Genomic DNA, 27,484 nt, shown 5'->3' with positions numbered 1-27,484 from the left:
ACTGAGCCTCTTGACCATATCAGCATGCTTTTATGCATTGACTTGCTGCCACATGATTGGCTGATTTAGGTATTGGCACTAATGTACAGCTATACCTAATAATGTGGCCAGTTAGTGTGGGATGTAGACAAAGTGACACGTGAATCCCAATGTTCCAGAATCTTCTTGTGTGGTGAGCATATTCAGGTGAGAACAATTCACTGAGCGTGTGACAATGAATAGACTTTCATGCAGCTAGTGCTTTTCAATGGCTAGGAGCTTTTCATGAAAGAAGCCTATTTTCCCCTTATGCAAAAGCAAAATTGTGCCGTTGAATAGGGTTAGGACAGACTGGGAACTGTATTAGCCTACTTCTAACATATGCAAAATACATATTTTATTGTTTCCATCTCAATTTAGGTACTGAGTAATAGTGGACAAGGTTATGCGCAATCCATGTTTTCTGAGCTGCCCTACAGCGCATGACTTGGCAGACACAACAACTGGAAGTGCTGCGCTGTTTGCCATTTGCCTCAGGCTCCGTGTCAGAATCTGGGAAGTCATTAACACAAGCTGTGTGTGTTGCCCCAGTCAGGCGGAATGGACTGCCACTGTGTGTCTATAGTTTTAGTGGTGGTCTGGCTGTCAATCAAATGGTGGTTAATTAGGGGCTTTACTCGTGGCAGCCCGAGTGATTATGTTTCTGCGAGCGACTGCTTTGTTGATACTTGGCACGTTTGAGGTGTCAGGGCGCGATGTGGACTTGGCAGTAATACACAAGTAAATTGGTTTATGTTTTCTGATTTCTCTTTATTTTTATATAATAGAGAATACATTACAGATTTTTTTTTCTTTAAAAAAAGAACGATTTCCTCTACTTACAGGATTTGGAAACAGTAGGTGTCAGTAATGTCAAATTAGAAGGTAAAGTGTCACCATTACACACAACATAGCTTTTAGGTGACAATCATGCCAATTATAGTCATAAATCCAGAAGCACTGATACCATACAGTAGTGTACGGAATAAAATCAGAATGACTGGCTCCCAGGCCTGATGAAGCACCCACTGTCTAGTCTATTTACATCTAGAGTACACTCTATCCTTGCTAATTTTATCAAATGGGAGGGACTTGTACCTGATAGGCAAATATTAGGGCTCTTCATTTAGGTTAGTATTTCTCAAACCCAGTGCTCATGAAACCCTAACAGTACATGTTTTCTAGATCACAGGTTCTCAAACTCGGTCCTCAGGACCCCACACGGTTCATGTTTTGCAGGTCTCCTGTAGTTTTTTAAAATGTGACAGTTGGTGATACACAGTGCACCTGCTGGGTGACATGGAAAACGTGAACCGTGTGGGGTCCTGAGGACCGAGTTTGAGAACCACTGTTCTAGATCATCTAGATCAGTGATTCCCAAACTCATTCCTCAAGGATAGAATCACAAGTGAAATAATTAGCTCCACCTCTGGATCTTTTAAAATGTGTCAGTGAGTAATGAATACACCTGTACACCTGCTGGGTGACGTGGAAAACATGAACTTTTAAAAAACTTCAAAGGGCTCACAAGACACACTTCTTCACCAAACACAGTCAACTCTCATCCTAAGCCCTCTGTCCCACACTCATTGTCTACCCCATCTGTGTCACCCCTGTCTGACCTTCCCCTTTAGAATGTAAGCTTTCATGAGCAGGGCCCTCTTCCCTCATGTGCTTTTCCTTCTCTTACTTAAACTATCTTCTGTTCCATACTCCCTTCGACGGCCCCAAATCCCTTCGTTTTTTTGCCACCCTGATACTTATTTCAGTGTCATCTGCTGATGTAGCTATGTTTATTTACCCTGCACTTGTCCTGTATTGTCATCAACTGTGAGTCACTGTTTTCTTGTCTTGCTTATTTGATTATGAGCTCTGTAATTGGGCGCTGCGGATCCGTGTGGCGCCATATAAATAAAGGATAATAATAATAGACTTAAAAATTCTGACAGCAGGATTTTTACGTCTAGGACTATGCTAAATCAGAGGTTCTCATACTCGGTCCTCAGGACCCCACACAGGTCATGTTTTCCAGGTCACCCAGCAGGAACACAGTTGTATTCATTACTCTCTGACACTTTCAAAAATCCACATGTGGAGTTATTTATTTCACTTGTGATTCTGGGCGGGATGTATTAACATACATCGCTGCCCATCGCCGCCCACCGCAGCTATGCCAATCGCATATGTACTAACATATGCGATTAACATCGCAATGTGGTGATGGAGGCCCCCAGCGATAGCCGTGAAGTGGTGTGCGGAGGGGTCTCAGTCACCTCCCTGGGCTTTCCCTCTCCTCCCTGGCCAGGAATCAGGCAGCAGGCTGTCCCGGGCGCATCCTCCTCCTCCTTGCAACCGGAAGGACCTCCCGCTGTGTTGCTAGGGGGAGGAATAGTTTAGCTTCCGGGACCAGGGCTGCCTGGAAGGAGGTATGCCGGGGGGAGGGAGGGAGGCGTCTGCGGCAGCCGGCGGTGAGAAGCCCATAGGCTTCTATAGGGTATCGCCATTCAAAGATGGCGATACCCTCAGGCGAAAACGCGGCAGCCGGTGGTTAGTACATATGGAAATGCGGTAAAACACCTGAAAACGGGGGTTTTACTGCATTTTCCCTTTAGTACATCCCGCCCTCTGTGAGGAAACCTGGAAAACATAAACTGTTAGGGGTCCTGAGGACCGAGTGTGGAAACCTGTGTGCTAAATGTTCTCCAATGGAACTTGAAAGGAGGCTTTAATGCACAATATTACTTTGATATGTTTTAAAATACTGTGAAATACACAGCTTTCCCCACCCTTAATTAATATTATTATTATCATCATCATTACTACAGCAACTATCATTTAACACATTGTGCTCTTACACCAGGCATTGCCAACCTCAGGCTTCACCACAGATGGTTAAATCAAAATAACTGAGGTGCTAATTAAATCACCTGTGCTGAAGCATGGTTATCACTAAAACCTGGACTATTAGTATGCCTTGTGGACCAAGGTTGGGAATACCTGTTTTACACCCTGTCATCCGTCAGTCTGGTAGCTCTAGTGCACAGGTTCTCAAACTCGGTCCTCAGGACCCCACACAGTGCATGTTTTACAGGTAACCCAGCAGGTGCACAGGTGTATTAATTACTCACTGACACAATTTAAAAGGTCCACAGGCGGAGCTAATTATTTCACTTGTGATTCTGTGAGGAGACCTGCAAAACATGCACTGTGTGGGGTCCTGAGGACCGAGTTTGAGAACCTGCGCTCTAGTGTATGTGACATTTGCAGTCCTTATTGTATATAACAGACAAAGCAGAGTTGTCATGAAAACTGCTTTTTGTCCGCAGTACAGTGGGGCAGATGTATTAAGCCTGGAGAAGTGATAAAGCAGTGATAACTGGAAGGCGATAACGCACCAGCCAATCAGCTCCTGTCAATTTACATATTGGAGCTGATTGGTTAGTGCATTATCACCTTGTACTTATCACTGCTTTCAGTGATCGCGCTGAGCCAAAAAAAAAGTGGGTCCCAGGGACCCCTCACTTTAGAAAATTGGGGTCCTGCCGGTTTTTTTCTGGGTCCCATCGGAATGAAGGTTCTTTTAAACTTAATCTTGTTTGGACACTACAAAAGTGTTGCAAGGTGGGGAGGATGGGGCGACAATGCTGCTGGGCTGTGTAGCATGCAGGACACCCTGCACCAGAGGTGTAACTAGACATTTTGGTGCCCTTAGGCAGAAAGTGAATTGGTGTCCCACCTCCCAGACCGCAAAGTATAGGCAAGGCGCGCCACAAATTTTTTAGGGGCGTGGCTTCATGGGGAAGGGGCGTGACCACATAATAGTGCCAATTCACATTACACCACACAGTAGTGCCGCTTATACACATTGCACCAGGTAGAACCTCCTATGCACACTGCGCCAGGTAGAGCACTTTATACATATTGTGCCAGGTACAGCACGTTATACACTTTGCACCAGGTACAGCACCTTATACACTTTGCACCAGGTACAGCACGTTATACACAATGTACCAGGTACAGCACGTTATACACTTTGCACCAGGTACAGCACGTTATACACAATGTACCAGGTACAGCACGTTATACACTTTGCACCAGGTACAGCACGTTATACACTTTGCACCAGGTACAGCACATTATACACTTTGCACCAGGTACAGCACGTTATACACAATGCACCAGGTACAGCACGTTATACACTTTGCACCAGGTACAGCACGTTATACACAATGCACCAGGTACAGCACGTTATACACAATGCACCAGGTACAGCACGTTATACACAATGCACCAGGTAGAGCACGTTATACACTTTGCACCAGGTACAGCACGTTATACACTTTGCGCCAGGCAGAGTGCGTTATACACACTGCACCAGGTACAGCACGTTATACACATTGCGACAGTTATTGCACGTTATACACATTGCGCCAGGCAGAGCGCGTTATACACACTGCGCCCGGTAGAGCACATTATACACAATGCGCCCGGTAAAGCACGTTATACACAATGCGCCCAGTAGAGCACGTTATACACAATGCACCGGGTACAGCACGTTATACACTTTGCACCAGGTACAGCACGTTATACACTTTGCCCCAGGTACAGCACGTTATACAATTTGCACCAGGTACAGCACGTTATACACAATGTACCAGGTACAGCACGTTATACACTTTGCACCAGGTACAGCACGTTATACACTTTGCACCAGGTACAGCACATTATACACTTTGCACCAGGTACAGCACGTTATACACTTTGCACCAGGTACAGCACGTTATACACTTTGCACCAGGTACAGCACGTTATACACAATGCACCAGGTACAGCACGTTATACACTTTGCACCAGGTACAGCACGTTATACACAATGCACCAGGTACAGCACGTTATACACAATGCACCAGGTACAGCACGTTATACACAATGCACCAGGTAGAGCACGTTATACACTTTGCACCAGGTACAGCACGTTATACACTTTGCACCAGGTACAGCACGTTATACACTTTGCGCCAGGCAGAGTGCGTTATACACACTGCACCAGGTACAGCACGTTATACACATTGCGACAGTTATTGCACGTTATACACATTGCGCCAGGCAGAGCGCGTTATACACACTGCGCCCGGTAGAGCACATTATACACAATGCGCCCGGTAAAGCACGTTATACACAATGCGCCCAGTAGAGCACGTTATACACAATGCGCCCGGTAGAGCATGTTATACACACTGCACCAGGTAAGAGCACTGAGACACACTGCACCAGGCAAGAGCACTGATGCACACTGCACCAGGTAAGAGCACTGAGGCGCACTGAGGCACACTGCACCAGGTAAGAGCACTGAGACACACTGCACCAGGTAAGAGCACTGAGGCACACTGCACCAGGTAAGAGCACTGAGGCACACTGCACCAGGTAAGAGCACTGAGGCACACTGCACCAGGTAAGAGCACTGAGGCGCACTGAGGCACACTGCACCAGGTAAGAGCACTGAGACACACTGCACCAGGTAAGAGCACTGAGGCACACTGCACCAGGTAAGAGCACTGAGGCACACTGCACCAGGTAAGAGCACTGAGGCACACTGCACCAGGTAAGAGCACTGAGACACACTGCACCAGGTAAGAGCACTGAGGCACACTGCACCAGGTAAGAGCACTGAGGCACACTGCACCAGGTAAGAGCACTGAGGCACACTGCACCAGGTAAGAGTACTGAGGCACACTGCACCAGGTAAGAGCACTGAGGCACACTGCACCAGGTAAGAGCACTGAGGCACACTGCACCAGGTAAGAGCACTGAGGCACACTGCACCAGGTAAGAGCACTAGGGCACACTGCAGTAATCACCATCGTCGTCCCCCCTCCCCGGGCCGTAGCGGACACAGGGACACAGTACAGGGAAGGCACCACGCGTGCAGGGATCGGCGTCCTCCGTGATCTAGTGGTTAAAGCTGGGCTTTGTGACTGGGGCTTCCCGCGGTGCCGTCTGAGGCAGTGGCTTCGAGGGGTTGCTTCGAGGGGTTGAACACCTCAAAGCAACAGCGGCAGCGCGGCCACTGCCTCAGACGGCTGCCGCGTTTTTGCGATCACTGGCTTTAGCACTTCTCCAGGCCTAATACATCTGCCCCACTGTTTGGTGTTTGTCTGCTGTGCACATATAATTTATTTATTTATTTATTTATTAACAGTTTCTTATATAGCGCAGCATATTCTGTTGCGCTTTACAATTAGAACAACAGTTATAGAACAAAACATGGGCAAAGGCAGACAGACATAGAGGTAGGAAGGCCCTGCTCGCAAGCTTACAATCCATAGGGAAATGGCATTGATACAAAAGGATAGATGCTACCTGTTACATAATGGTCCACCAGATTTCTAGGTTCTTAATGGGTTGTATGATATGATCACCCCGCAATGTTTGAAGACAAAATGTGAGGTTATGTGGACTGTACAGTGAGGATGTAACTGGATAGGGAAGCATTGAAGGTTATGTGGGTGGGTCTGGAATTTGGTAGGCTTGTCTGAAGAATTGAGTTCAGGGAACGTTTAAAGGTTTGGAGACTAGAGGCGAGTCTTATTGTGCGTGGAAGGGCATTCCACAGAGTGGGTGAAGCCCGTGTAAAGTCCTGTAATTTTGAGTGGGAACAGGTAATACATGTGGATGAGAGACGCAGATCTTGTGCAGAGCGGAGAGGTCGGGTAGGGAGATATTTTGAGATGAGTGAGGCGATTGTATGATGGTGCAGTTTGGTTAATTGCCTTCTATGTAAGTAAAAGTATTTTATATTTAACACGGTAGAATACCGGTAACCAATGGAGGGACTGACAGAGTGGAACAGCAGACTATGAACAGTTAGCAAGGAAGATTAACCTCGCAGCTGCATTTAAAATGGATTGTAGTGGTAAGAGCCTATGTTTGGGAAGACCAGTAAGGAGACTATTACAATAATCAATGCGGGAGATGATGGGTTCAGTATGGTATGCCGGCGGTCGGGCTCCCGGCGACCAGCATACCGGCGCCGGCTTACCGACAGCGTGGCGAGCGCAAATGAGCCCCTTGCGGGCTCGCTGCGCTCACCATGCTACGGGCGCGGTGGCGCGCTATTTTATTCTCTCTCCGGGGGGGTCGTGGACCCCCACGAGGGAGAATAAGTGTCGGTATGCCGGCTGTCGGGATTCCGGCGCCGGTATACTGTGCGCCGGGATCCCGTCAGTCGGCATACTGAAGACCACCCGGAGATGATGAGTGCATGGATTAGAGTTTTTGCAGTGTCTTGTGTAAGATAAGGGCGTATTTTGGATATGTTTTTAAGGTGCATGTAACATGATTTAGAGACAGATTGAATGTGTGGAACAAAGGACAGTTCAGAGTCAAGGGTGACACCTTAAGTCACTTAAGCCCCGTACACATGGGGGAGATGTGTGTGTGATGTGTGCTGAGCGATATAGCACATACCGCTCAGCACACATCTCTCCCCTCACTCAGCACATAGCGCGATGTGTGCTGAGCAAGGGGGGAGAAGACAGGGGGCCGCTCATTTCACCCAGCGGTGAAATTAGCGATCTGACTAGATTTGGCATGCATGCATGCCAAATCTAGAGCCGGCGACACGCGGGACCGCGCATCGCTGTTGCCGACACCCTACACACGGAGCGATCCTGCAATCTAGTCAGGTTGCTTAGAATTTAAGCACGGATCTCTCCGTGTGTACCCCCCTTTAAACTTGCACCCCTGATTCTCTGTATACTGACTAGCATTTCTATCGACACCCCGTATTTTCCATTCAGAGAAATTTTTTTATATCCATTGAAAGTGATTTTATCAACACATTTGCGAACAATTCATACTTACTACAATCCATACTTTAGAATTGTTATTATATGTATTGTATAGACACAATTTTGCATTTAGATTGCAATATACGTATGAAATGTATACAGTTCAATAAAAACAGGAAAACTGGGGTGTTTTCAATCTTCTGACCAGTGGTATAGCAGAGCTGCTGCACAAGATTCATTTAGGGATACAGTGGACCTTCACAAATATCAATTCCAACAAATGAAATTGTATTATTCCAATTTTCATAACCTTTATTACAATAGTTTTCTCTCACTTTTTGTTTTTGTTATTTATAGCTTAACATTTTGATTTTATGATTATTCATATTGTTATTTTATGATTATTCATTCATATTATTATTTATGCTGTTGCCGAGTTAACAAATAATTCCTATACAATACATGTTTACACTCGGAATATACTATAAGTGAGGGAATGAGTGAATGTTAATGTATAGACACCTAAAAGATTTCAAGCACCCACATCTAAATGGCACTTGCTGTATTTAATGTGATCAGCTGGGAGACACTTCTGTCTAAAACCATATAATATTCCAGGCTGAAGAGGACAGCATGTGATTGGATGAAAACCACTGCTTGCGTCGTGTGATTGGCTCTTGTCCCTGAAGTGTCTGACAGCCAATCACGTGTAATACTGCAGTCAGCCTTTTAATGTATGCATGGGATGCTTCGAACCCTTTATATCTCCATAACATGATTACAACAGTGGAGGTTATTAACTAACGTGGCACCAATGTTCAAAGCAACCAACAAGACATTTGCTTTTATTGTCTAGCTTGAATTAAGTTAGGCTGACCATACTAGCCCTTTAAACTGGGACAGTCATGAATTACACAGGTTCTGTGGCTGGCTGACTTCAAGCCTGCATGTCACCTGGTTTTAATCAGCCACAGAACCTGTGTAATTCATGAGAGTCCAGTTTAAAGGGCTAGTATGGTCAGCCTAATTAAGTCGACCAAATTGTTGATATCAAAATCTAAATAAAAACGCTGTTTTTCTCTAACGTCCTAGTGGATGCTGGGGACTCCGTAAGGACCATGGGGAATAGACGGGCTCCGCTGGAGACATGGGCACTTTAAGAAAGAATTTAGATTCTGGTGTGCTCTGGCTCCTCCCTCTATGTCCCTCCTCCAGACCTCAGTTTGAATCTGTGCCCGGACGAGCTGGGTGCTGTTCAGTGAGCTCTCCTGAGCTTGCTGTAAGAAAGTATTTTGTTAGGTTTTTTATTTTCAGGGAGCTCTGCTGGCAACAAACTCCCTGCATCGCGGGACTGAGGGGAGAGAAGCAGCCCTACTCTCTGCAGATAGGTCCTGCTTCTTAGGCTACTGGACACCATTAGCTCCAGAGGGATCGTACACAGGATCTCACCCTCGTCGTCAGATCCCAGAGCCGCGCCGCCGCCCCCCTCGCAGAGCCGGAAGACAGAAACCGGGTGAGCATAAGAAGCAAGAAGACTTCGAAATCGGCGGCAGAAGACTCCAGTCTTCACTGAGGTAGCACGCAGCACTGCAGCTGTGCGCCATTGCTCCCACACACACCCACATTCTCCGGTCACTGTAAGGGTGCAGGGCGCAGGGGGGGTCGCCCTGGGCAGCAATTAGGACCTCTTTGGCAAAAGTTTTGCATATATACAGTTGGGCACTGTATATATGTATGAGCCCCCGCCAGAAATTGTACATTGAAGCGGGACAGAAGCCCGCCGCTGAGGGGGCGGGGCTTCTTCCTCAGCACTCACCAGCGCCATTTTTTCTCCACAGCTCCGCTGAGAGGAAGCTCCCCAGGCTCTCCCCTGCAGATACACGGTAGAAGAGGGTAAAAAGAGAGGGGGGGCACATAATTAGGCGCAAAAATCAATATAACAGCGGCTACTGGGTTAACATTAAGTTACTGTGTTATTCCTGGGTTATATAGCGCTGGGGTGTGTGCTGGCATACTCTCTCTCTCTGTCTCTCCAAAGGGCCTTGTGGGGGAACTGTCTTCAAAAAGAGCATTCCCTGTGTGTGTGGTGTGTCGGTACGCTTGTGTCGACATGTTTGACGAGGAAGGCTATGTGGAAACAGAGCGGGAGCAAATGAATGTGGTGTCTCCGCCGACGGTGCCGACACCTGATTGGATGGATATGTGGAAGGTTTTAAATGATAATGTTAATTCCTTGCATAAAAGGTTGGATAAAGCTGAAGCCTTAGGACAGTCAGGGTCTCAGCCCGTGCCTGATCCTATGTCGCAGAGGCCGTCAGGGTCTCAGAAGCGCCCACTATCCCAAATTGTTGACACAGATACCGACATGGATTCTGACTCCAGTGTCGATTACGATGATGCAAAGTTACAGCCTAAATTGGCTAAATCCATCCGTTATATGATTATAGCAATTAAGGATGTGTTGCACATCACAGAGGAAACCCCAGTCCCTGACAAGAGGGTTCATATGTATGGGGAAAAAAGGCAGGTGGTGACCTTTCCCCCTTCACACGAGCTAAATGAGTAATGTGAAAAGGCTTGGGAATCTCCAGATAAAAAACTGCAGATTTCCAAACAGATGCTTATGGCGTATCCTTTCCCGCCAACGGACAGGTTACGCTGGGAATCCTCCCCTAGGGTGGACAAAGCTTTAACACGCTTATCCAAGAGGGTAGCCCTGCCGTCACAGGATACGGCCACCCTAAAAGATGCTGCGGATAGAAAGCAAGGGGTACCCTGAAGTCCATTTATACACATTCAGGTACCTTACTGAGGCCAGCGATCGCGTCGACCTGGGTGTGTAGTGCTGTAGCATCATGGACGGACACCCTGTCTGAGGAAATTGATACCTTAGAAAAGGTTACTAGATTAATGACCCTGGGGCATATAAAAGACGCTGTCCTATATATGAGAGATGCTCAAAGAGACAGTCTACTGGGCTCTAGAATAAATGCTATGTGATTTCTGCCAGAAAGGTCCTGTGGACTCGGCAATGGACAGGTGATGCCGACTCAAAAAGGCACATGGAGGATTCACCTTACAAGGGTGAGGAATTGTTTGGGGAGGGTCTCTCGGACCTGGTCTCCACAGCTACTGCTGGAAAGTCAAATTTTTTGCCATATGTTTCCTCACAACCTAAGAAAGCACCGTATTACCAAATGCAGTCCTTTCGATCACAAAAAGGCAAGAAAGTCCGAGGTGCGTCCTTTCTTGCCAGAGGCAGGGGCAGAGGAAGGAAGCTGCACAACGCAGCTAGTTCCCAGGAACAGAAGTCCTCCCCGGCTTCCACTAAATCCACCGCATGACGCTGGGGCTCCACAGGCGGAGCTAGGCCCGGTGGGGGGCGCGTCTCCGAAATTTCAGCCACAAGTGGGTTCACTCCCAGTTGGATCCCTGGGCAATAGAGATTGTGTCTCAGGGATACAAGCTGGAATTCGAAGAGATGCCCCCTCGCCGATACCTCAAATCGGCCCTGCCAGCTTCCCCCTTAGAGAGGGAAATAGTGTTAACTGCAATTCACAAATTGTATCTTCAACAGGTAATGGTCAAGGTTCCCCTCCTTCAACAAGGAAAGGGTTATTATTCGACCATGTTTGTGGTACCGAAACCGGACGGTTCGGTCAGACCCATATTGAATTTAAAATCCCTGAACATATACCTGAAAAGGTTCAAGTTAAAGATGGAATCGCTCAGAGCGGTCATCGCAAGCCTGGAAGGGGGGGATTTTATGGTGTCTCTGGACATAAAGGATGCATACCTTCATGTCCCCATTTATCCACCTCATCAGGCGTACCTCAGATTTGTGGTACAGGATTGTCATTACCAATTTCAGACGTTGCCGTTTGGTCTCTCCACGGCACCGAGAATATTTACCAAGGTAATGGCGGAAATGATGGTACTCCTGCGGAAGCAAGGGGTCACAATTATCCCATACTTGGACGATCTCCTCATAAAAGCAAGGTCAAGAGAGCAGTTGCTGATCAGCGTAGCACACTCTCTGGAAGTGTTACGACAACACGGCTGGATTCTGAATATTCCAAAGTCGCAGTTGATTCCTACGACTCGTCTACCTTTCCTGGGCATGATTCTGGACACAGACCAGAAGAGGGTTTATCTCCCGATGGAGAAGGCTCAGGAACTCATGACACTGGTCAGAAACCTATTAAAACCAAAACAGGTGTCGGTGCATCACTGCACGCGAGTCCTGGGAAAGATGGTGGCATCATACGAGGCCATTCCCTTCGGCAGGTTCCATGCGAGGACCTTTCAATGGGATCTACTGGACAAATGGTCCCGATCACATCTTCAGATGCATCGGTTAATCACCCTATCCCCCAGGGCCAGGGTGTCTCTCCTGTGGTGGCTGCAGAGTGCTCACCTTCTCGAGGGCCGCAGATTCGGCATTCAGGACTGGGTCCTGGTGACCACGGATGCAAGCCTCCGAGGGTGGGGGGCAGTCACACAGGGAAGAAATTTCCAAGGTCTGTGGTCAAGTCAGGAGACTTGCCTTCACATCAACATCCTGGAACTAAGGGCCATATACAACGCCCTACGTCAAGCGGAGTCCCTACTTCGCGACCAACCGGTTCTGATTCAGTCAGACAACATCACCGCAGTGGCTCATGTAAACCGCCAAGGCGGCACAAGGAGCAGGGTGGCGATGGTAGAAGCCACCAGAATTCTTCGCTGGGCGGAGAATCACGTAAGCGCACTGTCAGCAGTGTTCATTCCGGGAGTGGACAACTGGGAAGCAGACTTCCTCAGCAGGCATGACCTCCACTCGGGAGAGTGGGGACTTCATTAAGAAGTCTTCACGCAGGTTGCAAGTCGGTGGGAACTGCCACAGGTGGACATGATGGCATCCCGCTTCAACAAAAAGCTGCAGAGGTATTGCGCCAGGTCAAGAGACCCTCAGGCGATAGTGGTGGACGCACTGGTGACGCCGTGGGTGTTCCAGTCGGTCTATGTATTTCCTCCTCTTCCTCTCATACCCAAGGTGCTGAGAATCATAAGAAAAAGAGGAGTGAGAACAATACTCATTGTTCCGGATTGGCCAAGAAGGACTTGGTATCCAGATCTGCAAGAAATGCTCACAGACGGCCCGTGGCCTCTGCCTCTAAGACAGGACTTGTTGCAACAGGGGCCCTGTCTGTTCCAAGACTTACCGCGGCTGCGTTTGACGGCATGGCGGTTGAACGCCGGATCCTAGCAGAAAAAGGCATTCCGGATGAGGTCATTCCTACGCTGATAAAGGCTAGGAAGAACGTGACGGCTCAACATTATCACCGTATATGGCGAAAATATGTTGCTTGGTGTGAGGCCAGGAATGCCCCTACGGAGGAATTCCAGCTGGGCCGTTTCCTTCACTTCCTACAGTCGGGAGTGACTTTGGGCCTAAAATTGGGTTCCATTAAGGTCCAGATTTCGGCCCTATCCATTTTCTTTCAAAATGAACTGGCTTCTCTGCCTAAAGTTCAGACGTTTGTAAAGGGAGTGTTGCATATTTAGCCCCCTTTTGTGCCTCCAGTGGCACCTTGGGATCTTAACGTGGTGTTGAGTTTCCTGAAATCACACTGGTTTGAACCACTCAAAACGGTGGAATTGAAATATCTCACGTGGAAGGTGGTCATGCTACTAGCCTTGGCTTCGGCTAGGCGTGTGTCAGAATTGGTGGCTTTGTCACATAAAAGCCCTTATCTGGTTTTCCATGCGGATAGAGCAGAATTGCGGACCCGCCCACAATTTCTGCCGAAAGTGGTTTCATCCTTTCATATAAACCAACCTATTGTGGTGCCTGTGGCTACTACTGACTTGGAGGATTCCAAGTCAGGGCTTTGAAGGTTTATGTAGCCAGAACGGCTAGGGTCAGGAAAACAGAATCTTTGTTTATCCTGTATGCTTCCAACAAGCTTGGGGCGCCTGCTTCAAAGCAAACTATTGCTCGCTGGATCTGTAACACGATTCAGCAGGCTCATTCTGCGGCTGGATTGCCGCTGCCTAAATCAGTTAAGGCCCATTCCACAAGGAAGGTGGGCTCTTCTTGGGCGGCTGCCCGAGGGGTCTCGGCATTACAGCTTTGCCGAGCGGCTACTTGGTCAGGTTCAAACACCTTTGCAAAGTTCTACAAGTTTGATACCCTGGCTGAGGAGGACCTTGTGTTTGCTCAATTGGTGCTGCAGAGTCATCCGCACTCTCACGCACGTTTGGGAGCTTTGGTATAATCCCCATGGTCCTTACGGAGTCCCCAGCATCCACTAGGACGTTAGAGAAAATAAGATTTTACTTACCGGTAAATCTATTTCTCGTAGTCCGTAGTGGATGCTGGGCGCCCGTCCCAAGTGCGGACTTCTTCTGCAATGCTTGTACAGGTTGAGTATCCCATATCCAAATATTCCGAAATACGGATTATTCCGAATTACGGAATTTTTTTCGTGAGAGTGAGATAGTGAAACCTTTGTTTTCTGAAGGTCAATGTCCACAAACTTTGTTCAATACACAAAGTTATTAAAAATATTGTATTAAATGACCTTCAGGCTGTGTGTATAAGGTGTATATGAAACATAAATAATTTGTGTGAATGTACACACACTTTGTTTAATGCGCAAAGTTATTAAAAATATTGGCTAAAATGACCTTCAGGCTGTGTGTATAAGGTGTATATGAAACATAAATGCATTCTGTGCTTAGACTTAGGTCCCATCACCATGATATCTCATTATGGGATGCAATTATTCCAAAATACGGAAAAATCCGATATCCAAAATTCTTCCGGTCCCAAGCATTTTGGATAAGGGATACTCAACCTGTATATAGTTATTGCTTAAATAAGGGTTATGTTATAGTTGCATCAGGGTTGATCTGATGCTCTGTTGTTGTTCATACTGTTAACTGGGTAAGTTTATCACAAGTTATACGGTGTGATTGGTGTGGTTGGTATGAGTCTTGCCCTGGATTTCCAAAATCCTTTCCTTGTACTGTCAGCTCTTCCAGGCACAGTTTCTCTAACTGAGGTCTGGAGGAGGGACAAAGCGGGAGGAGCCAGAGCACACCAGAATCTAAATTCTTTCTTAAAGTGCCCATGTCTCCTGCGGAGCCCGTCTATTCTCCATGGTCCTTACGGAGTCCCCAGCATCCACTACGGACTACGAGAAATAGATTTACCGGTAAGTAAAATCTTATTATTAGTTGCAAAAAGAGCACGATGCAATCTAAATGCTATGGAGACCCAAATTTTGTACCTGAACCCGTTGTTTAAGACTGACTCTACTCGCCTACCTGACCCTCTCTATGAGGGAGAAAATGCTCTGTTCCTGGACTTTCCTGGTAATGTATGATTGCCATCACCTGTGGTGAGCTAGTTAATTGATAAGAAAGGTGTTTCACCACAGGTGATGGCAATCATACATTACCAGGAAAGTCCAGGAACAGAGCATTTTCTCCCTCATGGAGAGGGTCAGGTAGGCAAGTATGCTTGTTATATCTTTCCCTGTTGGCATGTATATGTCTGTATAATTGAGGCAAATGGGCCTCAGCTAAAACCAAGGCGAGTTTCATAGTTTGAGAACAATCGCTGCACATAATGAGCCCCATTCAGAGATGTATGCAAAAGCATTCACGGCTGCAGATTTGTAAATAGCAGCCACCGGGAGTTGTATAGAAACGTCCATAATTGGCGGCTCTGATGTGCCATTTGCTTAGAAAGATGCAACCGTCGGACGCACATCGGGCAAACATCAAACATCTATGTAGTCCCATTGGCTCCGCAGCATAGCCCCTGGTAGATCACAGTTGCAAGCAGTAATACCTCTCAAAACGGTCGTGACATACCTGCGTTTGCTGCCACTCCCCCAAACTCCCTGTCAATCACTTTGCAAATAAATCCTCTCTGTGACTGCCATTGCAAGACCATAGCAGTACATGCGCAATGCGCCTTATACTCGTGCACAGACCATTGATTATCGCTCAACTGCGAGAACATCAGCTTTGCGTTTATCTCTGAATCAGGCCCAGTGATAAGTGCTGATCTCCAACTTGATGTTCTTCTCGCTTCCCCTGATTTTGTCCCCTGTAGAGCTTTCTACAAATATTACAGATGAAGTGGAATCTTCTACAAGAACTACTGTGGAAGCTCAGTTTAACATGACTGCGTCTTCCCAGCTCCGAAAACCATCAGCATCCCGTGGACCCATAGTCAAAGCAGCTTTGCCACATCCCCCACCTCCCAAAGACGGCAAAACACACCATCGTGTAAAGGATTCCTCCAGGATGCCAGTACATGGGGGTGGGAAAATAAGTACTACCACCCACATACACTCCACTCATGTAAATTCCACCCACAGTCAGCAGAAAAGCCCTACACATTATGTGACTCCCTTGCAGTCCACCAAAAGGCCAGATACTACAAAGAGCCATCAATTGGGAGAGTTATCTGCAAAGAGATTGAATATCAAAAGACCACCCACCCATCCTAGCAAGATCAAGAATGCTATGAAGTCCACAATGAAGTACCCATCTGCACGATATCAAAGCGCGCCACATGTACATCTTAAAAATATGACGACCAAACCCAGTACAGGACGTAGCCAGACCTCCAACACTACCACTGGCCTAACAGAACTGTCCACCAGCCCCAAATCCCACCGGGCTGTCACAACACCACTGAGAAATACTTTCAAACTTGGTCAAAAGGACCTCCCATCTGTAGCACATAGAGTAAGACATCTTCCTTCCAGCAAGCAGGCAGTGACTCTGGTCAACAGGCAACTGAGAGAAAACGCAAATGACTCTTCAGTATTTTTGAATACTGTAGTAAATAATAATTCCAGCTTCTTCACTAATAATCCCCACCATATTATTGCTCAGTCGTCTTCAAATTATACATCTGCCAATGGGAGAAACACAATGTTGTATGCACTGAATGCTCTGAACAGCCGAGAACTGAGTTTGGAAAACGTGACTGTGGTGCCTCAAGTGGATAAGCTTATCAACATCTCAAGACCTGGATTTCTTACAGGAATAAATATACCAGAGGCACATAAATCCAAAATAATTCAGGAGTTCAAGTCAAAGGCAAATGTAAAGAAACCAGATAGAAAGGTAATATATAACCATACAGAGCCAAACTGGAGAGACACTGTCTCCTCAACAGAACTTTTTGGACACCCTCAAGTTGAAAGAGTTCTGTTCCAACCAGAAATAACCACACAGGTCAGTCTCAATGAGCCTACATGGATGGACATGATGGTCACTCAGAGTGAAAGAACTTTTGATAAGCAAAACGGTTTAAATGTCCAATATCATGGACAATCAGAAGTAGTTACGCAGGTTCATAGTCGAGTATGGGCAACAGTTCAGACAGGAGTAGAAACCCAAAGAAGAACACAGCAAGACCAGACCTGGCCAGATTTAGTGGCACGCAGACAAATTCAGACAAACTGGTCACATTTACATAGACATAGACACCCAGAGCTAAGGTCACACGATCAAGCTGAAAATAATACCTTGCCACAACATAAGCTTACATCACCTGCAAGAACAGTCAGCTCTGAAGTGGGCATTCACCATCAAAAACATCTACACAACTACACCCGGCAACATTCCCATGAGCATAACAAGCACCGGGTAGATCAGCAGATACAGACGACTCAGATTTCCCTAGCACAAATACATCTAGGCTTATACAAGACACCAGAAACAAATAAACAGATACAATCAAACCGTCCAAGTCAACCATTGTTCCAGACAGTGCCAACACCAGATATACAGAATCATACAATCATCCAAAAGAATGGTAGTTTAAATAAAGACCTATTGTACATCATGCCTCACTTACGCACTGCACAGGAGAACCATACAGAACCTGAAGTAACTACACAAGGTCATTCAGAACCATATCCAACCACACAACCAAAACTAAGTTCACAGAGCTTACCGAACCTAAATACACACAGTCAGTTTGTGCCGACAGTGCAGACTCATTCACATAATGAATCTTTGATTACATATAACCAACCAGAACTGCAGAAACTAAACAGTTTGGAAAAAGAGAACCAATCAGATACATACCCAAAGACAAACACAAGACCGTTAACACAGACAAATCCAATATCATTCACGAAGTACAATGAAAACCGAACAATAGCATATAACATAACCACAAATACCCATCTGGTACCGACCAGGCAACTCCAGCCAGAACCAACCACACAAACCAAGCAACAGCTAACAATATACACCCAGCCAGGACTTATAACACAAACCCAACCAGGGTTGACCACATACTCACACAGAGATGCACCCACTCATAGCAAGCCAGATGTAACCACACATCCCCAACCAAATCTAACCACACAGAGCCTACCAGAGTTAACCATGGAGACCCAATCAGCTCAACCCACACAGAGCCAACCAGAACTAACCACAAGGGTCCAGCAAGACCTATCTAGAAGTATCTGGCCAGAATTTTACACCAAAGCATTGCCTGACCTAATAAGAAAGAACCCATTGAGGCAAGTCACACAGACCCATCATCATCTAATCACAGAGCACCAACCACTGCCCACCACACAGAGTCCACCAGACCATGTGACATTAATACATTTCACTGAAACACAAACAGAACCATTCACTGATAGCCAGTCTGAATTAAAGGACCCAAGCCCAACTTCATGGAGTAGCACAGACTTTTCCACGCAAACCGAACCAATCACGAAGACTAAGACACAATCACCCACACAAACTAATCCAGTTACAGTCAGCCAAACAGAATTACCCACACAAACAGAATCAATCACAGCGACCAAGGCCGAATCACCCACACAAACTGAAGCGGTAACAGAAAACAAGACTGGATCACCTACGCAAACACAACCGATTACAAAAAATAAGACAGGATCACCTACACAGACTGATCCAATAACAGAAAACAAGAACGAATCACCTGCACAGACACAACCAATCACAAACACTGAAATAGGATCAACCATAGAGACTGAACAAATCACAAAGAGTGAGACAGAAATAGCAACACAAACCAAACCAATTACAAAGAGCATGACAGATACAACCACACCAACCAAACCAATTACAAAAAGTGAGACTGAAGCACACATGCAAACCGAACCTATCACAAAAAGCACAATGGAATCGTCGGTCGGAGCCGAGTCAGTCAGAAACAGCAAATCAGCGCCAACCACCGAGCATAAAACAGACTCTGCCACACCTAGTGAGACACTTCCAAACAAAGAGACACAAACAGAACCAGTAACTGAATCGCTCACGCAAGCCAGCAAATTGAGCCATAGAAGAAATGAAATAGAACCAACGTCATGGAGTATGATGGCATCAACTAGTCAAACTGAACCAGTCACCAGATCGGGGCCAACCGCACTCCATTACATCGAATCATCAACTCACAGAGGTAAAATACCATCAGTGCAGACCCAATCAGATCTCGGTGCTTGGGCATATCACCTTCAAACTACAATGGCCAAGCCTGAGCTAATTAACAAGGACGAATCTGACATACAACCACCAAGAAACCAGGCAACCTTAATTCCTGCAATTCCAACTATCAGTGACAGTCATTTTACACCACACTTGACACCATGTAACAGGACTGAGGTTTCTAGCCAAAGGACTAGTGGCCATCAAACTCCTTCTCAAGATGGTATGTGGGACTTGGGAGTGACACTAGCTTGGGATTTGGGAGCTTTTTCTACCACGTTAAGAGATGCTTCAACAAGAGACCATTCTGATGACATTACCACAACAGGAAAGAAATATGAAATTGAGGCTTCTAGGTCAACTAAAGTATTAACCTCACTGCAATCCAACACCTTCACACCTCAGACACTCGGAGAGATGATGACCGACCAGCCCGGGAGAGACCGGATCTTCATCGTAGAAGAACAGCAGCCCGTCTTTAAAGGTTAGTCAGCCTTCACAGGCTAAGTTGAATCTTCCTATGCCTGTTTAAGGAGAACTTTCTGTATATTTTACTTGTTTCAGGGGATTTGTCTCAGGAGATGTTTCTCATAGTATTTCATCAGCGAGGCATCAGACACAAGTAGCAGGAATATGGTACATTCCCACACATTCCCCTCAGTCTGAGGGGGTTTCCATTTGTTTTGGTATGATATGTAGTAGAATATAACTTAAATAGACCATTAAAAATGAATTGTTGATCGCTATGAGGATAGCAAAAGCTATTCAGGGTGATTGTGAGAGAATGAGGATGTGAGTAGCGTCATGAGAAGATGATTCTGTATAAAGGGTGGTTGGAAGGTGGTTAAAAGGATTGTAATGGCAATGGGTGGGAGGAAATAATGGGATGAGAGAACATAAAAGCTACAGTACGGATGTGTCCTCCTCATACATCTTTGCTGCAATCACGCCAAACAGCCCCTCTTGGCATGCCAGGTCGTGTGAAAATCTTCTAGCGTTGGGAGTCTCTATTGCTTCTTTTGTTGACAGAAAATGTCTTATTCACAACGCAATGTGCCTAGGAGGTACGAGGAGACTGTGCTGATTAATTTGATATATGACACCTGCATATCTGTGTGCAACGGAGTCTCTGGGTCTGATTCACTTGTGGTGCGCGCCACCTGCTGGACGTTAAAGGAATGGCCATCTATCTGAGCTTTTCAGTTGTTTCTCTGATAAAACGCCCATTAGCCGCTGCAGTGATATTTTTTCTTGCTACCTCAGGAGTTGCGAGAAAAAATGTGTTAAAAAGTCTGTAGTTTGGGTGCCCAAACCCAGACTTTGGACGCCCATTCAAGCGTTTTAGACAGGTTTATTTTTTATTTATTACCAGTTATTTATATAGCACACACAGCGCTTTACAGAGAATATTTAACCATTCACATCAGTGCAGCTGCACCAGTGCAGCTTGCAATCTATATTCCCTATCAGATGTACATGCACACACATTCATGCTAGGGATAATTTTCTTGGAGATTAGCCTAACAGTATGTATTTGGATTGTGTGCGGAAACCGTAGTACCGAGAGCAAACACACACAAGCACAGGGAGAATATACAAACTCCACACAGTTAGGGCCATGGCGGGAATTGAACCCTTGACCTTAGTTCTATGAGGCAGTAATGTTAACCAGACTTTTGGAGTTGGCGATCTACTTTGAAAGCTGAAAAGCTTTCGTGATCTACTTAGGTGGGACAATAGCGTGCGCCCCAAAAAAGGGGGCGTAGCACAACAAAAAAGGGGCGTGATCTCCTCGCTGCACAGGGTGTAGGGACTGTCTCACCCGAAATCACAAATTGGCCCTCCACAGGTAAAAACCTCAAACAAATTGGCCCCCCACACAGTAGTAAAAACACATTGGCCCCCACACAGGAGTAAAAACACATTGGCACCCTCACAGTAGTAAAAACACATTGGCACCCTCACAGTAGTAAAAACACATTGGCCCCCTCACAGTAGTAAAAACACATTGGCCCCCACACACACAGTAGTAAAAAACATACTCCTCCCTCCCAACACACACACGCAGTAGTAAAAACATACTGGCCCCCACACACACAGTAGTAAAAACACAGTGGCCCAATAGTAAAAACACATTGCCAAACCCCCCCCCCCCCCCCAGGATAGTAAAAAAAAAAATTGCCCCCCCCCCACACAAAAAAATAAGACATATATTAAATTGTCTCAGCCCCCGTTCCTCCTCCCTCCCCCTTCCTCATATAAGACTTCAATAACACTGCCAAATAGTACTTAACGAGCAGACAGCCAGGCGGAACAGCAGCTCCCGCTCCCCATGACAGCACGCCACGACAGGCAGGCCAGGCAGCCAAAGAGAAGCAGTGGCGGCGGTCTCCTCACAGCGCGCGGGTGACATCATGACGTCACTGGCGCATTGCACTACTGGGATCTGGCTAATTTTATTTACGCTGGTCGCGATCTACCGGCGGATGCTCTGCGAGCTACCGGTAGATCGAGATCGACCTTTTGGCCTTCTCTGCATTACACCATCCATACTGTGTGGCTAAACCCGGAGCTGTCAGGTAGCATAACTGGTAATGGGTGTCTGATCAGAGAAACAATTGAATAGCATCAATAGATGCCAGTTGCTATAGACATCCAGCAGGGGGAGTAGAACACAATTGGATTATACCAGGAGAAAACAGTAGTATATGTGCCTGGGCTATACCAGGAGATAACAGTAGTATATGTGCCTGGGTTACACCAGGAGAGAACAGTAGTATATGTGCCTGGCTTACATTAGAAGAGAACAGTAGTATATGTGCCTGGGCTACACCAGGAGAGAACAGTAGTATATGTGCCTGGGTTACACCAGGAGAGAACAGTAGTATATGTGCCTGGGTTACACCAGGAGAGAACAGTAGTATATGTGCCCGGGTTGCTCCAAGAGAGAACAGTAGTATATGTGCCTGGGCTACACCATGAGATAACAGTAGTATATGTGCCTGGGCTACACCAGGAGAGAACAGTAGTATATGTGCCTGGGTTACACCAGGAGAGAACAGTAGTATATGTGCCTCGGCTACACCAGGAGGGAACAGTAGTACTGTATATGTGCCTGGGCTACACCAGGAGGGAACAGTAGTATATGTGCCTGGGCTGCACCAGGAGAGAACAGTAGTATATGTGCCTGGGCTGCACCAGGAGAGAACAGTAGTATATGTGCCTGGATTACACCAGGAGGGAACAGTAGTATATGTGCCTGGGCTGCACCAGGAGAGAACAGTAGTATATGTGCCTGGGCTGCACCAGGAGAGAACAGTAGTATATGTGCCTGGGCTGCACCAGGAGAGAACAGTAGTATATGTGCCTAGGCTGCACCAGGAGAGAACAGTAGTATATGTGCCTGGGCTGCACCAGGAGAGAACAGTAGTATATGTGCCTGGATTACACCAGGAGGGAACAGTAGTATATGTGCCTGGGCTACACCAGGAGAGAACAGTAGTATACACACTTGGATTACTCAAGAAAAGAACATTAGTATATGTGACTTTGGGGGAGATGTAATAAGCCTTGAAAAATTATACATTTCTCTATCGTCCTTGTGGATGCTGGGGTTCCTGAAAGGACCATGGGGAATAGCGGCTCCGCAGGAGACAGGGCACAAAAAGTAAAGCTTTCCGATCAGGTGGTGTGCACTGGCTCCTCCCCCTATGACCCTCCTCCAGACTCCAGTTAGATTTTTGTGCCCGGCCGAGAAGGGTGCAATCTAGGTGGCTCTCCTAAAGAGCTGCTTAGAGAAAGTTTAGCTTAGGTTTTTTATTTTACAGTGAGTCCTGCTGGCAACAGGATCACTGCAACGAGGGACTTAGGGGAGAAGGAGTGAACTCACCTGCGTGCAGGATGGATTGGCTTCTTGGCTACTGGACATCAGCTCCAGAGGGACGATCACAGGTACAGCCTGGATGGTCACCGGAGCCGCGCCGCCGGCCCCCTTGCAGATGCTGAAGTAAGAAGAGGTCCAGAATCGGCGGCTGAAGACTCCTGCAGTCTTCTAAAGGTAGCGCACAGCACTGCAGCTGTGCGCCATTTTCCTCTCAGCACACTTCACACGGCAGTCACTGAGGGTGCAGGGCGCTGGGAGGGGGGCGCCCTGGGAGGCAAATGAAAACCTTTTTTGGCGAAAAATACCTCACATATAGCCCCCAGAGGCTATATGGAGATATTTAACCCCTGCCAAGATTCACTAAATAGCGGGAGACGAGCCCGCCGAAAAAGGGGCGGGGCCTATCTCCTCAGCACACAGCGCCATTTTCTCTCACAGAAAGCCTGGAGAGAAGGCTCCCAGGCTCTCCCCTGCACTGCACTACAGAAACAGGGTTAAAACAGAGAGGGGGGGCACTGATTTTGGCGATATTGAGATATATAAAGATGCTATAAGGGAAAACACTTATATAAGGTTGTCCCTATATAATTATAGCGTTTTGGTGTGTGCTGGCAAACTCTCCCTCTGTCTCCCCAAAGGGCTAGTGTGGGTCCTGTCCTCTGTCAGAGCATTCCCGGTGTGTGTGCTGTGTGTCGGTACGTGGGTGTCGACATGTATGAGGACGATGTTGGTGAGGAGGCGGAGAAATTGCCTGTAATGGTGATGTCACTCTCTAGGGAGTCGACACCGGAATGGATGGCTTATTTAGGGAATTACGTGAGAATGTCAACACGCTGCAAGGTCGGTTGACGACGTGAGACGGCCGACAAACTATTAGTACCGGTCCAGGCGTCTCAGAAACACCGTCAGGGGCGTTAAAAACGCCCATTTACCTCAGTCGGTCGACACAGACACGGACACTGAATCCAGTGTCGACGGTGAATAAACAAACGTATTTCTCATTAGGGCCACACGTTAAGGGCAATGAAGGAGGTGTTGCATATTTCTGATACTACAAGTACCACAAAAAAGGGTATTATGTGGGAGTGAAAAAACTACCTGTAGTTTTTCCTGAATCAGATAAAATAAAATGAAGTGTGTGATGATGCGTGGGGTTACCCCGATAGCAAATATTGGCGTTATACCCTTTCCCGCCAGAAATTAGGGCGCGTTGGGAAACACCCCTTAGGGTGATAAGGCGCTCACACGCTTATCAAGTGGCGTTACCGTCTCCAGATACGGCCGCCCTCAAGGAGCCAGCTGATAGGAAGCTGGAAAGATATCCTAAAAAGTATATACACACATACGGTGGTTATACTGCGACCAGCGATCGCCATCAGCCTGGAGATGCAGTGCTGGGTTGGCTTGGTCGGATTCCCTGACTGAAAATATTTTATTCATATAGAGCATTTAATAGGATGCATTCTATATATATGTACGTGAGATGCACAGAGGGATATTTGCTCTCTGGCATCAAGATAAGTACGTTGTCCATATCACCCAGAAGATGTCATGGACACGACAGTGGTCAGGTGATACAGATCCCATACGGCACATGGAAGTATTGCCGTATAAAGGGAAGGAGTTAGTTGGGGTCGGTCCATCGGACCTGGGGACCACGGCAACAGCTGGGAAATCCAACCTTTTTACCCCAAGTTACATCTCAGCTGAAAAAGACACCGTCTTTTCAGCCTCAATCCTTCCTTTCCCATGAGGGCATGCAGGCAAAAGGCCAGTCATATCTGCCCAGACATAGAGGTAAGGGAAGTAGACTGCAGCAGGCAGCCCCTTCCCAGGAAAAGAAGCCCTCCACCGCGTCTGCCAAGTCCTCAGCATGACGCTGGGGCCGTGCAAGCGGACTCAAGGTGGGGGGGTAGTCTCAAGAGTCTCAGCGCGCAGTGGGATCACTCGCAGGTTGACCCCTAGATAGTACAAGTATTATCCCAGGGGTACAGATTGGAGAGTCGAGACATCTTCTCCTCGCAGGTTTCTGAAGTCTGCTTTACCAACGGCTCCCTCCGACAGGGAGGCAGCATTGGAAACAATTCACAAGCTGTATATCCAGCAGGTGATAATCAAAGTACCCCTCCTACAACAAGGAAAAGGGTATTATTTTTCCACACTATATTGTGGTACTGAAGCCAGACGGCTTGGTGAGACATAGTCTAAACTGAAATCTTTGAACACTTACATAAAAGGTTCAAATCGAGATGGAGTCACTCAGAGCAGTGATAGCGAACCGGAAAAAAGGGGACTATATGGTGTCCCTGGACATCAAGGATTACCTCCATGTCCAAATTTGCCCTTCTCAACAAGGGTACCTCTGGTTCGTGGTACAGAACTGTCAATATCAGTTTCAGACGATGCCGTTTGAATTATCCACGGCACCCCGGGCCTTTTACCAAGGTAATGGCCGAAAAGATGTTTCTTCAAAGAAAAAAGGCATCTAAATTATCCCTTACTTGGACGATATCCTGAAAAGGGCAAGTTCCAGAGAACAGTTGGAGGTCGGAAGAGCACTATCTAAAGTAGTTCTACGACAGCACGACTGGATTCTAAATATTCCAAGAATCGCAGCTGTTTTCCGACGATACGTCTGCTGTTCCTAGGAATGATTCTGGGCATAGTCCAGAAAAAGGTGTTCCTCCGGGAGGAAAAAGCCAAGGAGTTATTCGACCTAGTCAGAAACCTCCTAAAACCAGGCCAAGTATCAGTGCATCAATGCACAGGAGTCCTGGGAAAAATGGTGGCTTCTTACGAAGCGATTCCATTCGGCAGATCTCAGGGGATTTGCTGGACGAATGGTCCGGATCGCATTTTCAGATGCATCAGCGGATAATCCTGTCTCCAAGGACAAGGGTGTCTCTTCTGTGGGGGCTGCAGAGTGCTCATCTTTTAGAGGGCAGCACACTCAGCATTCAGGACTGTGTTCTGGGGACCACGGATACCAGCCTGAGAGGCTGGGGAGTAGTCACACAGGGAAAAAAAAAAAAAAAAAAATTTCCAAGGAAGTGTGGTCAAGTCTGGAGACTTCTCTCCACATGAATATACTGGAGCTAAGGGCAATTTACAATGCTCTGAGCCTAGGAAGACTCCTGCTTCAAAGTCAACCGGTGCTGATCCAGTAGGACATCATCATGGCGGTCGCCCACGTTATCAGACGGGGCGACACAAGAAGCAGGAGGGCAATGACAGCAAGGATTCTTCGCTGGGCGGAAAATCATGTGATAACACTGTCAGCGGTGTTCATTCCGGGAGTGGGCAACTGGGAAGATTTCCTCAGCATAAATGAATTCCACCCGGAAAAGTGGAAACTTAATCTGGAAGTTTCCACATGATTGTAAACCGTTGGGAAAGACCAAAGGTGGTTATGATGGCGTCCCACCTGAAGCGCCAGGTCAAGAGACACTCAGGCAATAGCTGGGACGCTCTGGTAACACCGTCGGTGTACCAGTCGGTGTATGTGTTCCATCCTCTGCTTTTCATACCCAATGTATTGAAAATGATAGGAAGGAGAGGAGTAAGAACTATACTCGTGGCTCCGGTTTGGCCAAGAAGGACTTGGTTCCCGGAACTTCAAGAGATACTAAGAAGGGTCTTGATTCGGCAAGAACCGTGTCTGTTCCGGGACTTACCGCAGCTGCGTTGACGCCAAGGCGGGTGAACGCCGGATCCTAAGGGAAAGAGGCGTTCCGGAAGAGGTCATCCCTACCCTGGTCAGAGCCAGGAAGGAGGTGACCGCACAACATTATCACCACTTAGGTGAAAATATGTGCCAGGGTGTGAGTCCAGGAAGGCTCCACGGAAGAATTTCAACTAGGTTAATTTCTACATTTCCTGCAAACAGGAGTGTCTATGGGTCTCAAATTGGGTCCATTAAGGTTCAAATTTCGGCCTGTTGATTTTCTTCCAGAAAGAAATTGGCTTCAGTTCCTGAAGTCCAGAAGTTGTTAAGGGAGTACTGCATATACAGCCCCTTTGATGTCTCCAGTGGCACTGGGCGATCTCAACGTAGTTTTGGGATTCCTAAAAAATCACATTGGTTTAAACAACTCAAATCTGTGGATTTGATATATCTCACATGGAAAATGACCATGCTGTTGGTCCTGGCCTCGGCCAGGCGAGTGTCAGAATTGGCGGCTTTATCTCACAAAGCCATATCTGATTGTCCATTCGGACAGAGCAAAGCTGCGGACTCGTCCCCAGTTTCTCCTTAAGGTGGTGTCAGCGTTTCACCTGAACCAGCTTATTGTGGTACCTGCGGCTACTA

The 27,484-nt window shown here is 47.0% G+C and overlaps 1 protein-coding gene across 1 annotated transcript in view; it reads left to right on the top strand.

Annotated features, from left to right (window-relative positions):
- The window catches only part of LOC134945456 (mucin-2-like), a 99,685-nt gene that overhangs the window by 25,759 nt on the left and 46,442 nt on the right, over positions 1 to 27,484 (top strand). Inside the window, exon 2 of the mRNA XM_063934755.1 lies at positions 15,919 to 19,776. Coding sequence (XP_063790825.1) covers positions 15,919 to 19,776 — 3,858 coding nt within the window. The remainder of the gene's footprint in view (positions 1 to 15,918; positions 19,777 to 27,484) is intronic.

This window comes from Pseudophryne corroboree, chromosome 7, assembly GCF_028390025.1.
Source record: "Pseudophryne corroboree isolate aPseCor3 chromosome 7, aPseCor3.hap2, whole genome shotgun sequence".
Lineage (NCBI taxonomy): Eukaryota > Metazoa > Chordata > Amphibia > Anura > Myobatrachidae > Pseudophryne > Pseudophryne corroboree.
Note: the sequence above shows the minus strand (reverse complement) of the source record. Positions and strands in the feature narration are given on the sequence as shown.